Source organism: Periplaneta americana, chromosome 7 (assembly GCF_040183065.1).
Source record: "Periplaneta americana isolate PAMFEO1 chromosome 7, P.americana_PAMFEO1_priV1, whole genome shotgun sequence".
Taxonomy (NCBI): domain Eukaryota; kingdom Metazoa; phylum Arthropoda; class Insecta; order Blattodea; family Blattidae; genus Periplaneta; species Periplaneta americana.
The window spans coordinates 67,086,887-67,102,194 of NC_091123.1; the positions used below are offsets into that span (position 1 = coordinate 67,086,887).

Below are 15,308 nucleotides of genomic sequence, written 5' to 3' on the forward strand. Positions count from 1 at the left end.
GAGACATACTATACTTGGGAAGGTCTATGTTGGCAGAGCTACCTGATGCCTTGGGAAGGGTCAGGGAGGGTGAGTTGAACTAATCCTGGGACACAGACACTTGTATAACAGTATTTCCTCTTTCTTTCCTCCCTCTCTCTCACCAAACCAGTCCATCTGGAGACGTTGTCAGTGGTGGATGTTATTACAACTGTGTGTTAACATTTTTCAGTGTAGTTTGAGAAGGTGCCTATAATCATTTTATAATTAAAATGTTAGAAGTATTGTGCTTTATATTAGGCCTACTTGTCCTAGTGTTTGTGATTCTTGGTGTAGGAACAAGAGGAAAGCCACTGCAGTCTGACGCCAGGGAAATAGTGTGCAATGTACATAAGTTTTTCGTAGAGGAGTACGATGCATTGAAAGTCGGAAATCCTACAATAAGCGTAGTCGAAGTAGCAAAGCGAACTGCTGTTGCGTGTGGAGTATCTGAACGCACTGTTTACCGTATCCTAAATGAAAAGAGAGAAGCAGATGAATCAGGAAGAAGAGTTTCAACTCCGGGCAAAAAGCGGCCGCAAAGAACGCCCACGAAAACCAATATAGACTCATTCACTGCTGCCGCCATCAAGAGGCAGATTTATTCTTTGTATAAGGCTGATTTCATTCCGAGTGTGGAAGATATTCGTGATGCTCTCGATAAGTCTGGCTTATTTTCTGGCAGTAAATGGTCGGTCCGGGAATTATTAAAAAAACTTAATTTCCGTTACGCTAAGAATAACTTCGGACGGAAGCTTCTGCTAGAGAACCCCGACATAATTGCTAAGCGATTCCATTTCTTAAGGAGGATGCGCGACTTAAGAATAACCGGCCGCCCTATCGTTTACCTAGACGAAACATGGATAAACATCAATCACACGAAGAGCAAAATTTGGATTTGTGAAGATGGTGACATCCCTCTGAACGTGCCCCTAGGAAAAGGAGGACGATTTATTATTGTGCATGCTGGATCTTCTTCTGGATTTATACCAGGAGCCTATCACAGTTTTAAGTCCAAATCTACCAACGATCCTCATGAGGAAATGAACGCCGTTAATTTCAAACATTGGTTCGAAAACAAACTCCTTCCGAACATTCCACAAAACAGCATTATAGTAATGGATAACGCCTCTTACCATTCTGTACAGTTAAATAAAGCTCCCACTTCTGCATCTTCTAAATCAGACATGCAGTCTTGGTTACGTCAGAACAACATAGAGTACGACCCAAAGGCGACAAAAATCGTACTGTACGACATAATAAAATTGAAAAAGGAAAAAATGGTAAGGTACGAACTGGATACATTAGCTCAAAGTGAACCACACCGGCATACCGTAGTACGACTGCCACCATACCACTGCAATTTTAGTGCCATTGAGTTCATCTGGGCTCAAGTGAAAAATGATGTCGCTAAACACAATGTATCTTTCAAATCCAGTGAAGTTATAAAATTATTTGAAGAAGCGTTGTCCAAGGTTACGCCAGAGAATTGGAAAAATGCGTGTGAACATATTAAAAAGGAAGAGGATTTTTACTGGGAAAGGGATGGAATGATTGACAAGGCGGTGGATCGTTTCGTAATAAGTTTGGACTCTGATAGTGACGACGATGACGGTGACGACAACATGGAAGTAGAAGTAGAAGAATCCGCCACTGCACATACAAACAGTTTCATGGAGGGTGTCTGTCTCTTGCCACCATCCCCCCCGCAGAGTTCCGGTCAGCCACTGAGTGAGTGAGAGGTAAGAAATATATCTTTCTCTGTCTAAATTTCTCTGCCAACTAAAGAATTCTATACTATAATATAGTAGATATTCGAACTTTCAGGGGTGCAGACTGTAATTCTGACCATTATTTGGTGATTGGAGAATTAAGAGAAAGATTATCAGTAGCCAAGCGAGTAGAGCAATAAGTTAATATTACTAAATTCAATATTTTGAAATTAAAGGACGAGGAAGCTAAGCAAAATTATCAGGTCGAAATTTGGAATAGGTTTGCCACTTTAGAAAGTTGCGACGAAGTTGAGAAAGAATTAGATGTTAATAGCGTGTGGGAAAATATCAGAGATAGTATCAAAATTGCAGCTGAGCAGAGCATAGGTTATTATGAAACTAAGAAAAAGAAACCGTGGTTTGATGAAGATTGTTGCATGGTAGTAGAAAGAAGGAAACAGGCAAAATTGAAATTCTTACAGGATCCAGTCGAGGAGAAGAGAGATAATTATTTCAATGAAAGACGGGAAGCAAGTCGTACACTTAGGAATAAAAAGAGAGGTTACTTGAAGGAAAAACTGAATGAGGTAGAAACAAATAGTAAGAATAAAAACATTCGAGATTTATATAAGGGTATAAAGGAATTTAAGAACGGATATCAGCCAAGGGTAAACGTGATCAAGGATGAGAATGGTGACTTGCTTGCAGACTCTCCATCAATCCTAAACAGATGGAAAAACTATTTTGCGCAACTACTAAATGTACATAGGCCAAATAGAAATGATCGGGACGAAATTGAAATACAAACTGCTGAGCCATTTATACCCGAACCCACGCTTTCAGAAGTCGAAATTGCGATAGAAAATCTGAAAAAGTACAAGTCTCCAGGTATCGATCAAATTCCAGCAGAATTAATACAAGAGGGCGGAAGCGCATTATATAGCGAAATTTATAAACTTGTACTTGCTATTTGGGAAAAGGAAATTGTACCAGAACAATGGAAGGAGTCCATAATTGTACCTATTTTTAAAAAGGGGGACAAAACCAACTGTGGTAACTTTCGAGGAATATCACTTTTGTTGACGTCGTACAAAATTTTGTCCAATATTCTTTTGAGAAGATTAACTCCGTACGTAGATGAAATTATTGGGGATCATCAGTGCGGTTTTCGGCTTAATAGATCGACTATTGATCAGATTTTTTGTATTCGACAGATAATGGAGAAAAAATGGGAGTATAAGGGTACAGTACATCAGTTATTCATAGATTTCAAAAAGGCATATGACTCGGTTAAGAGGGAAGTATTATATGATATTCTTATTGAATTTGGTATTCCCAAGAAACTAGTTCGATTAAGTAAAATGTGTCTCAGTGAAACATACAGCTGAGTCCGTATAGGTCAGTTTCTATCTGATGCTTTTCCAATTCACTGCGGGCTAAAGCAGGGAGATGCACTATCACCTTTACTTTTTAACTTCGCTTTAGAATATGCCATTAGGAAAGTTCAGGATAACAGGCAGGGTTTGGAATTGAACGGGTTACATCAGCTTCTTGTCTATGCAGATGACGTGAATATATTAGGAGAAAATACACAAACGATTAGGGAAAACACGGAAATTTTATTTGAAGCAAGTAGAGCGATCGGTTTGGAAGTAAATCCCGAAAAGACAAAGTATATGATTATGTCTCGTGACCAGAATATTGTACGAAATGGAAATATAAAAATTGGAGATTTATCCTTCGAAGAGGTGGAAAAATTCAAATATCTTGGAGCAACAGTAACAAATATAAATGACACTCGGGAGGAAATTAAACGCAGAATAAATATGGGAAATGCGTGTTATTATTCGGTTGAGAAGCTCTTATCATCCAGTCTGCTGTCGAAAAATCTGAAAGTTAGAATTTATAAAACAGTTATATTACCGGTTCTTCTGTATGGTTGTGAAACTTGGACTCTCACTCTGAGAGAGGAACATAGGTTAAGGGTGTTTGAGAATAAGGTGCTTAGGAAAATATTTGGGGCTAAGCGGGATGAAGTTACAGGAGAATGGAGAAAGTTACACAACACAGAACTGCACGCATTGTATTCTTCACCTGACATAATTAGGAACATTAAATCCAGACGTTTGAGATGGGCAGGGCATGTAGCACGTATGGGCGAATCCAGAAATGCATATAGAGTGTTAGTTGGGAGACCGGAGGGAAAAAGACCTTTAGGGAGGCCGAGACGTAGATGGGAGGATAATATTAAAATGGATTTGAGGGAGGTGGGGTATGATGATAGAGACTGGATTAATCTTGCTCAGGATAGGGACCGCTGGCGGGCTTATGTGAGGGCGGCAATGAACCTTCGGGTTCCTTAAAGGCCATTTGTAAGTAAGTAAGAATGATAAAGTCCTAAACCACACAGACAAAATTTCACAGGAGAGCATATTAAAGGTGTGGGGTCGTATTCATAGACATTTTTAGCGCGGGTTTCCGGTGGATGATCAGCGTTTTTCGTATTCATAAACCAGTGTTAGCGATAGGATGTGATTTGAATTCTGTACAAGTAACCAGTCGATAGCCGGGGCTAGCTTAGTACGCTCGTAGCGCGTGCTGCGAAATGTCTATGAATAGCACCCTTAGGGTCCAATGCTATTAGGTGCAGTATTATTAATTTCTTTGGCGTATACTTACGTCATTGAGTAATTTTTATAATATTTTATTAATAGTTTCCCATATGTGTAAGAAATTAACTCTCACAAAAAAACCATTTTTGTTGAAATTGGGGCTTTGGACTATCTCATTCTTATCCCTTTTTATATTTATCTTAGGTCAAATATTTTCTCATTGCATGTGTGGGTAAAATATGCTGACTCCTGAATATTTTGGAGTTTCGTCTGTCCCTGTCTCTAATCCCTTTATATATTATTTATTTTAGGTCGAATATATTCTCATTGCATGCGTTGGTAAAATTTGCTGACTCCTGAATATTTTGGAGTTTCGTCTATCCCTGTCGTCTTTGTAGTGTACAATCGTCTTATGAATATAAATATCATGAACTATATCGTTTTCATGAAAATAGTTCCTTATTTTATGGACACCCTGTATAAAATTGTGTTGTGAAGGCGGTGATGACGTCAATTGCTAGATACCTAACCTTTTCTGGCACCAGTGCCAGATTTGGGCCAATTTTGCACGATTTATATTGTCATAACTAGCGGTTTTTAATGCTAGGATTGTATAAAATGTATTTTCAAATACAATGTGTGTCTTGTATTTGAAATTACCGTACTATTAATTGTGTAGATATTAAAATGATGTGTTATTAGGTGTGCAGCTTCTGAAACATTTAAAATAATTGTTTTAATAAATAAAGCCTCCTGAAAGAAACAAATTTTTCGAAACATAATAGCGCAACATACTATTATAAGTAAGAATAACAATTATAGTGAACTATGTACAGGATGACCAACTTTTTATTACACTGTAGTAGCGAAATCGATCAGGTTAAGTGACCCATTCCACCGCTTAAATGTACCGTGTTCCATACCATTAAAAGCACAAAAGAAGCTGTCATTTGATTTTACTTTATTGTGTTCTTGGTATGATCCGAAACGTTTAATGTAATCAGAAAAAGTAGTGTAAATGTTAAAATATTAACCATGGCCATAAGACTGTGTACGATCGAATAGGAATTGCTGCTCGAATGGAGGTGTGACAGTCCCCAATTATGGTGCAGAGATGGTGGAGAATGGTGAAAAGAAGAAATGCGACACTTGACTACAAGACCATCAAGAGACTTCACGCCAACTTGATTCGCACTGGCTCAATTACGCAATAGAAGGGTGCTGGACGACCAAAAACAGTGATCACAGATGGGGTCAAAGCAGCCGCTACTAAGACCTTTCAGAGAAGTCCTAAGAAATCCATTCGACAGTATCAGCGGGAATCTGGTGTATCCCATGGGTCCGTGCAGCGGTTGCTAAAGGAAATGAATTGGCCATGGTTTATGCAAGCTCTGTCATATGAGGACTGTGACATCAGAATGGAGTTTGTGGAGTCTCTACTAGCATGGATTCAAGAGTAACCTAACCTTTTGCGACACATTCTATGGTCAGGTGACCGGATGCCAAATGAAATGCTTGAGAGCAGTACAGAACATTCAGCCATGTCTGGAAAAATGTGCAGCAAATGCTGATGCTTACATCGAATTTTAATATTGGTGAAATTTTAAGCAATCCTAATGACTGGACTATTAGTTCATGCTACTTTGATCCTGTTATGTTAATTCAATTACTTGTGATAAACGAATAAAAAGTTGGACATAAATATGGGTAAGTTATATACAGGATGTTTCCGAGGTGTTACAAACTTTCAGGGATGATGGCGAAGGGCACATGTATCAATCTGAGATGAGGAACCATGATCCAGAAATGACTGAGTCGAAAGTTATAAGCAAAAATAGTTGTGTGGAAATGGAATTGTAATTTGGCACCACGTGCCCTTCTTCCCTTAACTTTTGGAACAGTCGTGGGAAAATGGTACGGGCCGGATGTCTCCTACGTGGGTACTTAGCCTAATATAATCTGTGAGCTTGTCTACTGTTCCCATTGGCTCATCCGGATTCGAAAATCATGTCTGCATATTCCGCTCTCGTGTACTCCTCCATTTCACTAGGACTGATCGACTGGACACTGCAACTTGTACACATACACTGCTGTCTACAGACGTGCATATCAGGACCGACCATGTCTGTTACACATTACGCTATCTGCATTGCTTTAGTGTAGTTTCCTGTCCCCACCCCTCAGACAGCGCACTGAATGGAATACTGTAAGTAGACAACGTAAACAACGTCAGATGAATACAGTATGTGTAAGATGTACAGATAAATACACATAAACAAGATGTACAGAGGAATAAAATTATTTCATTTCCACAGAACTATTTTTGCTTGTAACTTTAGACTCTCTCATTTCCAGACCAGGGTTCCTTATCTCAAATTGATACATGAGCCCTTCGCCATCATCCCTGAAAGTTTGTAACACAAACTCGGAAACACTCTGTATAGATTGAAATTATATAACTAATTGGAAATAAGAGATTACAGTGTGAGTGAAGTATAGCTAGATTGAAATTACACAAAAAAAAAATTGGTAACAACAAAGATTGTAAACAAGAAATTACTCATGGAATGAAATTATACAAAAAATTGATAACAGAGATTACAGTAACCATTAAAATTCACCTACTAAATATATCAAATTGTAAGAAATAATCCAATTAAATTAAACATATTCAATTGCAGGCCCCATTGGATCGATATGGAGAGTTTCCGATTCAAGATAAACAAATTATTCACGTAAGTCAGCTTTGCTTGGTTGACTTGGCAGGCAGTGAGAGATCTAACCGCACTAAGAATTGTGGGCAGAGACTAATGGAGTCAGGTAATTTTGTGTAAGAAAAGTGAAAATGTTTGGATGTTGGCTGCTATCTTCACATATTGCAAAGATCATACTAGTACGGAATACCGATATATTTACTTTAAATTATCTTACTATCATCTCACAGTAATAAATTCTATTTAGGTTCCTAAATATTCTCTCACACCTTTCCTATTGCAAATATCCAAATATATTGTTCTTTACTTTATCAATTATAAATAAGATTTTTTTCCTTTGATATATATATATATATATATATATATTTTTTTTTTTTTTTTATTTAGTAGCAAGGTTCATTTCATAACTCGGTAACATCTCGCACACTAAATCAATTTTTCACTTTTCGTTTCTTATTGCTATTTATTGTTACAACTACTATTAAAATCCACCTACTATAGAGCTATCTATTCGTACATCAAATTGTAAGAAATAATCCAATTAGATTAAACAAATACAAGTAGTGATAAAATTTAATTTCATCTTTTTTTTAAGTAGGTAGGTTAGTTTATGGTTTCTCGCCAATAGGACTGTCACTTGAGCGTCTATACATGAGACTTGTTACTGAACAAAAGTGATTGCAAGCAAGATTTTTTTCTAATAATTCGCCTTCCATTGCTACTTTTATTCTGTCATAGCACTATAAACCTCACATTACCTAAAAGGGTTATTAAAAATAGATAAACTTGATAGCCGTCCCAAGCAGGGTTTATAATAGGCCTTCTAATCAATTCTCAATGAATAATTTACATTTGAGTTCTTTTTTGTTTTGAAAACAATAGAAACCCTAGTCAGGTAGGCTATCATTGAAAAAATTATTAAAAATGCAACAGACAGTTTACGATACAAGTTATATTTTATAATGAACATAAATGATGGTTAATTATGGAAATTTGAATACTGTCTATAAAAAATAGTTTTCAGCTTTTTCTATTAAAAACGATAAAATTCTTCCATCAGAAAATGGTATCAATTTACCTGACCTATTTTTTTAAGTGCCTTGACGGACATTTTTAAAATATATGCGCATTGCATTTAAAGATTTGTCTCCTTCGCTATTTTCTCTATTTCGAAATGTTTCAGAATTTCAATGTGTTTTAAATGCTCTTTACAACAGTTATTATCCAGGTCAGGTGAAAATGTCTAAGCATGTTTTACTAGAAATATAAGTATTAAAACTTTCTATAGATTCTCATGTCCATTGAGTTTTATTATAAATTTTTGTAGGTTGAATTACAGTAAATAATGTAATATCAAAATAATAAAAAGAAAAGTTTACAAATTTGTGGACAATAAAATATACATAAGATATTAAAAGTCGAATAATTTATTTACATAAGTGTAAGGTATATTTTAGCTGACCTAGGACTGAGGTATTTCTCTTCTTACTCCGCTATTACACCTTGCATTATATGAATCTGTAACAAGTTAGGTTTGGTTAGTTTAGACATTTTTGTTATGCCTTGCATATACGATCAACTGCATCTCCACAAAAAATTCCTTAAAAATTCAACGATTTTATTTCTGAAATCACCGGAAGTAACTCAGCGCTAGTTTGTTTCTTAAAGATTTTAGCTCAGTCCTATTAAAACTGTTACAAAGGGAATTTTTGTATCAACACATACGGTAATTAAAAGTAATAAATGCTAATAACTTCAGAACTAATGAATCCACATAATCCAAATTCCGTACAACATATAGGCCCTATTGATAAATACATGAACTTGTAGTAGATATCATAATAACTTCAAAGCAGTAAAAGTTTAAACATTCAGTTATGAGTCATGCTCTCCAATGAACCAGTAACTCTGTGATATATCTATTTATTTAGCTATTTGGGGAGAAAAGCAACTTTATTTTTCAGTTGTAAAGGGAGTTACGAATAAATTTTTAGCTACCATAATGCTAAATTGTTTGCTTGCATTTTAAAATTATGTGGTTAGCAGTAATTGTAACAATTTCTTTTTTTCCTCCAGGAAATATCAACAACTCTCTAATGACACTGAAATCCTGTCTAGAAATACTACGGGAAAACCAGTTACAAGGAACAAGGAAATTAGTACCTTACCGTGACTCAAAACTTACTTATCTTCTCAAAAACTACTTCGAAGGAAAGAGTCAAATTCATGCTCTTATTTGCGTGAATCCTACTGCTGATGATTTTGATGAGACAATAGTAAGTACTGTACATATTCTTATCATTTTTTTAATGGAGGAGGACCTGAGGCTTGTTTATCACTCCGATTTGTGAGAATGATTGTTTAAGTCTGAATAGTCACTTTCCTGCAGGTATCGTGAATCAGTTATGTAATGCCATGGGTTAAGTTTAGCCATGTAGACTCAGGGTCGAGTGAAGTCCCTCTAAGCGTCCCAAGTAGAGTACTATGCCTCGTCAGTCGACGGCATCTGTATACTAACGACAATACTAGATGCTATTGAAAGGATTATTTATTTTTTATTTATTTATTTAGTTATTTATTTAGTTATTTAGTTATTTATTTATTTAATTATTTATTTATTTAGTTATTTATTTATTTGTTTATTTATTTATTTAGTTACTAGCCATACCCGTGCGCTCTGCTGCACCCATTAGAAATAAATATAAAGTAATCACATAATTGAAAAAGGAAGTTTGATCCAGGGAACATTCCTGTTTGATAGAAGGATAATATGTTACTTAATTTAAATTGTATTTAAATAATTAAAATGCGGTCATTTTGGTACAGAGAGCACTCATTTGGTGCAATGACAATTCCTTGAACATGTTTCTTATTTGTTATTACATGTAACCATAGTTTAATGAAGATTGACATATCATTTAGTTTTAATGTGTAAGCTTTATGTTACTTGCTATATGTTTCCATTGAATTATGGTAATAACTTAATTTTAACCCTTGTTTTCTACGTATTCAGTAAATGGCGCTTGGCCCTCTATGGTTCTGAACCCTTCAAATAACTTAGTGATACAGCATATATAGTGATATGTAATTATATTTCTTTCTTTCGAAAATGTAAGAATTCACGATCTCCTATGTACCATTGCCATGGAATGAATAAATGTGTTTTTTCTTCCTACTCAAAAATTTTATATTTTGCATATAGGAGTTACTGCAGGAACAACAACACTATAATCTGAGGCGGTGGTGAAAATGTATTATATTGTTATTTTAAAAGCTTTGTATATCCTTAAATATCAGTCCAATCAAAATTTTTCGTAGAGTAAAACTTATCGGAACTCATTTTTAAAGAAACTTTTGTTATGTAACATTTTTCACAAAAAGCAATAATAAGCGAGATATTTCGATTTATTTAATTCAGGCCCCCTTATAACCCCCCTTTTAAATAAAATATTTTGAATGCCATATAGCCTAAATTCTAAAATACAACGAGCTTAATTTATATTCCAATTTTCATATAAATCGGTTCAGCCATTATCACGTGAAAAGGTAACAAACATCCAGACAGACAGACAGACAGACATACAAACAAAAATTTCAAAAAAGCGATTTTCGGTTTCAGGGTGGTTAATTATATATGTTAGGACCAATTATTTTTGGAAAATAAAAAATTACCAGAAAAATTTCGGCTACAGATTTATTATTAGTATAGATTTATTTATGTCTATAACAAGGCAAAGCCCCAATTACAATAGACAGTACAGATATTTGTTTAAAAAACATAGAATTGCATATACATAACATGAAAAAAGAGATAAAACAGATACAAGGTGTAATTACAAATTAAAAATGAAAAAAAAAAACAAATAGATACTACCTAAATAAAAGACATAGATATAGATATAAATGAAAAATACCAAATAAAAATAAATTAAAAATAGTTAAGTATAGATGAAGGGTACACGGGAATAACGAACAATGTCCATCAAAAATCGAAATTGAGTTAATAGTGCCATCTGATAGTAGAGGGGGAGTACTTTCATGTGGCTGCATTGGTTTTATGTAAGAACGAGAATTGTCCTCAGTATTCTGCGTTAAAGTTTCTGTATACTTTGGAAGAATGAACAATGTCACATCCATCCCAAGAAAGAACGAACAATGTCAATTTTAAACACAGAAACTAATGCAGACAGCTTTTACAAACTTGATCTTAGAGTCATAGTACATTGCTGGTTAGTTTTTTTTTTTTTTTTACATATGCCAATACAATCTGTATTATACAATAATAATATTATTAAATGACTGTATGGTGTTTAGCTGTTATTCCATGTGACAATAAATTCTATTAATTTTCATTAGAACTTGTGAGCATAATACAAACAGCTGTACTATTCCAGTGTTCAGATGTCTGTGGTAGGGTATTGATTATTTCCTTTATTACACTTTTATGGTACATATTGTAGTGTTTGTGGTTAGTGCAATTTATTTTTATAATGTCTGACGTTAGAGAAAATGAATTATCCGGACCCATTCCATGTTCTGTAAATTCAAGGAAGAGAAAAGTTACAGGACGTGTTACAGATGCATAAAAAATTCGTGCTATGAGTCATATTATGGGAGAAGACTGTAAATGTTCTCGTTTTCCGTGTTTTCAGAAAATAAGCCAAAGTGAAAGAAGCGATCTTATTAAACATTTCAATGAATTAGCATCGTATGACACTCAAAATGCTCACCTTTCAGGACTAATTTCAGTACTTCCTGTGCAAAGAAGAAGATCCAGAAAAACACAAGCCGAAGCTGATTTTCGTAATTTTTCTTATATATATAAAATGCGAATAAACAAAGATGGGCAAAATACTGATGTTCCCGTTTATAAAGCAATTGTTCTACATGGAGTAACAGGCAGACGTTTAGTCACTTTGAAAACGTCATTGGCTACTACTGGAAAAGCCCATACAGAAACAAGAGTTAAACATGGAAACAGGGCTCACCAAATGAAAGGAGAGATTTTATCTAAAATTTGTCAGCTCATTCAGTCACTTAGAGGTCAGAAAGTCCACTAATCTCGTCACGATAGCCGAAGGTAGTATCTTCCAGAGGACTTGAATATTTCTAAGCTGCTTAAGTTACACTTAGAAAATTTTCTTGCGAACCCTGTGTCTTACGAGCAATACAGAGTAATTTGTGTCACTAAATACAACATTAGCTGACATTTCACACATTAAATCAGAAATTTCCAATGAAAAAGATGCAAGTAAATTAGATAATTTTGAGAAGGAGAAACAAAATTTGATTTGAAAGAATGAATTGCACAAGAGAAAAGGACATAAGTTCTATGAAGTAAAACAGGCTGCACGTCTAAAATCCAGGAAGTCAGAGTATAAAGAGGCTATCTGCATGGATTTCCAAAAGAATTATCAGTTCCAAACTTTTCAACTATTGAGGGCTATTATCGTCGACAGCTGCCCTTTTATTCTTGTAACATACACACGCTGTCAACAGGAAGACATGTATGAGCAAAATATTTAAAGTAAAGGCTCTGAGGAAGTTTGCTCTATGTTATAGCACCACTGTATGAATATTGTACCAAGCTGCGTTGGTGAACTCCGTATCTTCTACGATTCTTGTTCCGGACAAAATAGGAACTTTACGGTATTTAGATTTTGTCATTATGTAGTACATATTAAGAAGAGGTTTGATGCTCAGTGGATCACATTTCCCACTCGAGGTCACTCGTACATGGGATGTGACAAAAACATGGGACTTGTCAATCAGAGAGCAAGGTGTGAAGTACCCGATGACAGAAGGCAAGAGATTGCGAATTCTAGGAGGAAACCAAACCATTCATCATTGTAAACTGTAAACAGCTACAAGGCAATGTACAAGGAATTACAAATTTTGAAAAATGTTTGTTCTCCAACTGCTAGAGAATATTTCAGTCTTTCTCCCACCAATGACGAGTCACAAGAAGTCAATAACAGTGAATGAGGCGATTTTATAGTTCAATCTATTCATTCACAATGGAAAATTCAGTGCAATTAGATTAGTTTGTAGATTTGTTTTTCAATAATTGTTTGGAACAATGAACACTCAAAGATAAAAATATTTATAATGGGTCAACAATATTTATAACCTTTAAAAAGGATACCCTACACGAAAGTAAACATGTGCTACATTGTTTGAAAATATTATGCCTGATTCTATTCCCAACAAATATTGAATTAAATTGTGACATTGTTCGTTCTTCCCGTTTATAAAACGTAGCAAAGTAGACTTTTTGCAGTTTTGTATTGTTGTAATTCATAAAATCAAAACAATATTTTGTCACATATTTACTTTATAATGGTACATTCTTGTGTGGTAAAAAATAACAGTAATATACGTTTCAAGTCCTCAAACTTTAAATTTCATTTATCTCAAAATTATTCTGAATGGACATTGTTCGTTATTCCCGTGTACCCTTCAGATATCATAGCCAAAAATGTAAAATGTAGCTATAATTGCCAAATTACAGAGTAAATATAACTCTATGTTAATAAATTCAATATACAGCATTATATAGTAGGCCTAATGGACAGTGACAGTGGAGTTATGGAAATGGGAGAGCCCCGAGAAAAGCACTTAGGAATTTTGGCTTTGTTTATCATAAATACGACTCTGCATATGCCGGGATTTGTACTTGGGTCTGTAGTCATCGTAAGTCAAGGCTCTGCCAATGCTCCATAATTTTCCTATAGATTTAAATGCATTTCACATTTGATCTATCTCCTAAGACAGAGTGTCCATTTAGTGTAGTGGCTAATGGTGACATTTTTCAGGGGTGACCAGCAGTAATGGAACTGTCATGACACTGTTTAACAATAAACAGGAGAAATACAAAAAATATGTTAGCTAGTACGTATTACAATGAAAATAAGGCTTATCAGTTACCACCTTCATCTGTACATCAATGGAATCCACCTCCTTTTCGGGGAGAATTTTTCTATGACAACATTGTAAAAATGTCTTTGGCTTTGAATTTTGTTCAATGGAGCCTTTTCGATTGATAACAGTGAAAGTCACAAAAGCCTGTCTTCACACTGAGTGTTTCGTACATAACTCTTTACGCGTTTTAAACAGGAAAAAGTATCACAAAAGCCTGTCTTCACACTGAGTGTTTCGTACATAACTCTTTACGCGTTTTAAACAGGAAAAAGTACTTTCCACTGTGGAGGTGCTCACTGGAATTGTAGCTTTTAGGCAGCATATTTTATGAACTTCTGGAAATGCTTCTTCTGCTAACTCGGTGTCTTTAAAAAACTTTGCTATCTCAGTCACTGTCCTGCCTGAAAAGTCTGACAACCTATAAACAGCCACTAACTCACTTCGCAAATTCTCGAAATGAAACCAATTTTTGTAGCCTGATTTTAGGGACGTAAACAAAATTTCGAGAAATCTGGTTTTGAAAGATTCAAAACTTTTTCGAATCAATTAGTTTGATAAATTTTAGTTCTTCTAAGTCATGAAATCTGTTTTCCATTTAGCTAACTATCGTGTTAATTATCTCGTTGTAAAGACGCAAATATCTCATTCTGGGATCGTCCAATTCACCTTAGCAGAGTAATTAATATTTTTTAAAATAAAGGAAATCTTAGGCCTCATAGAATGCTTTAAAAACTTCAAATTGCAGGTCATTCCACTTTGCAAGTAGTTACAGGGATTCTACGTGTGTTGGACAACCAGGACTTCCAATTTTGGCTAGCATTTTTCCATAATTTTACTGTGATGTACCGAAGTACATAAAAATATGATGTTTCCGTGCAGGAATTTTGCATTACCATATGGTAAAGAATAGGTAGAACGGAGAAAAATTCTCCCGGCACTGGGATTCGAACCTGGGTTTTCAGCTCTACGTAGGCCTACTGACGCTTTATCCACTAAGCCACACTGGATTCAAACTCCAATGCCGGATTGAATCCGTCTCAGTTTAAGTTCTACCTCTCTGTTCCCATTTGGTGGCCTACCCTCATGTACTGTGTCACAGAATATCAGATCATGTCTCGTTTGGATATTTTAGACAACCAGCAGCAGCATCGTAATGCCAACTCCACTAGTGTCTACATTTCTTGAGGGAGATCGGGAAAGAATGAAACACTTTCTTTCATCAACCATCAACATGAATTTTCCTCTTGTGAAGAAAATGAAAGGAGACTTGCAGTGTCTTAACTTTACAAAATAGGAGTGTATATCATTAACAGGCAGAAGTAGCTTTCAGT

General features: G+C 35.2%; 1 protein-coding gene across 1 annotated transcript in view; it reads left to right on the plus strand.

Annotated features, from left to right (window-relative positions):
• LOC138703178 (kinesin-like protein KIF23) overlaps positions 1–15,308 on the plus strand; it is a 68,939-nt gene that overhangs the window by 2,212 nt on the left and 51,419 nt on the right. Inside the window, exons 3-4 of the mRNA XM_069830851.1 lie at positions 7,024–7,162; positions 9,133–9,332. Coding sequence (XP_069686952.1) covers positions 7,024–7,162; positions 9,133–9,332 — 339 coding nt within the window. The remainder of the gene's footprint in view (positions 1–7,023; positions 7,163–9,132; positions 9,333–15,308) is intronic.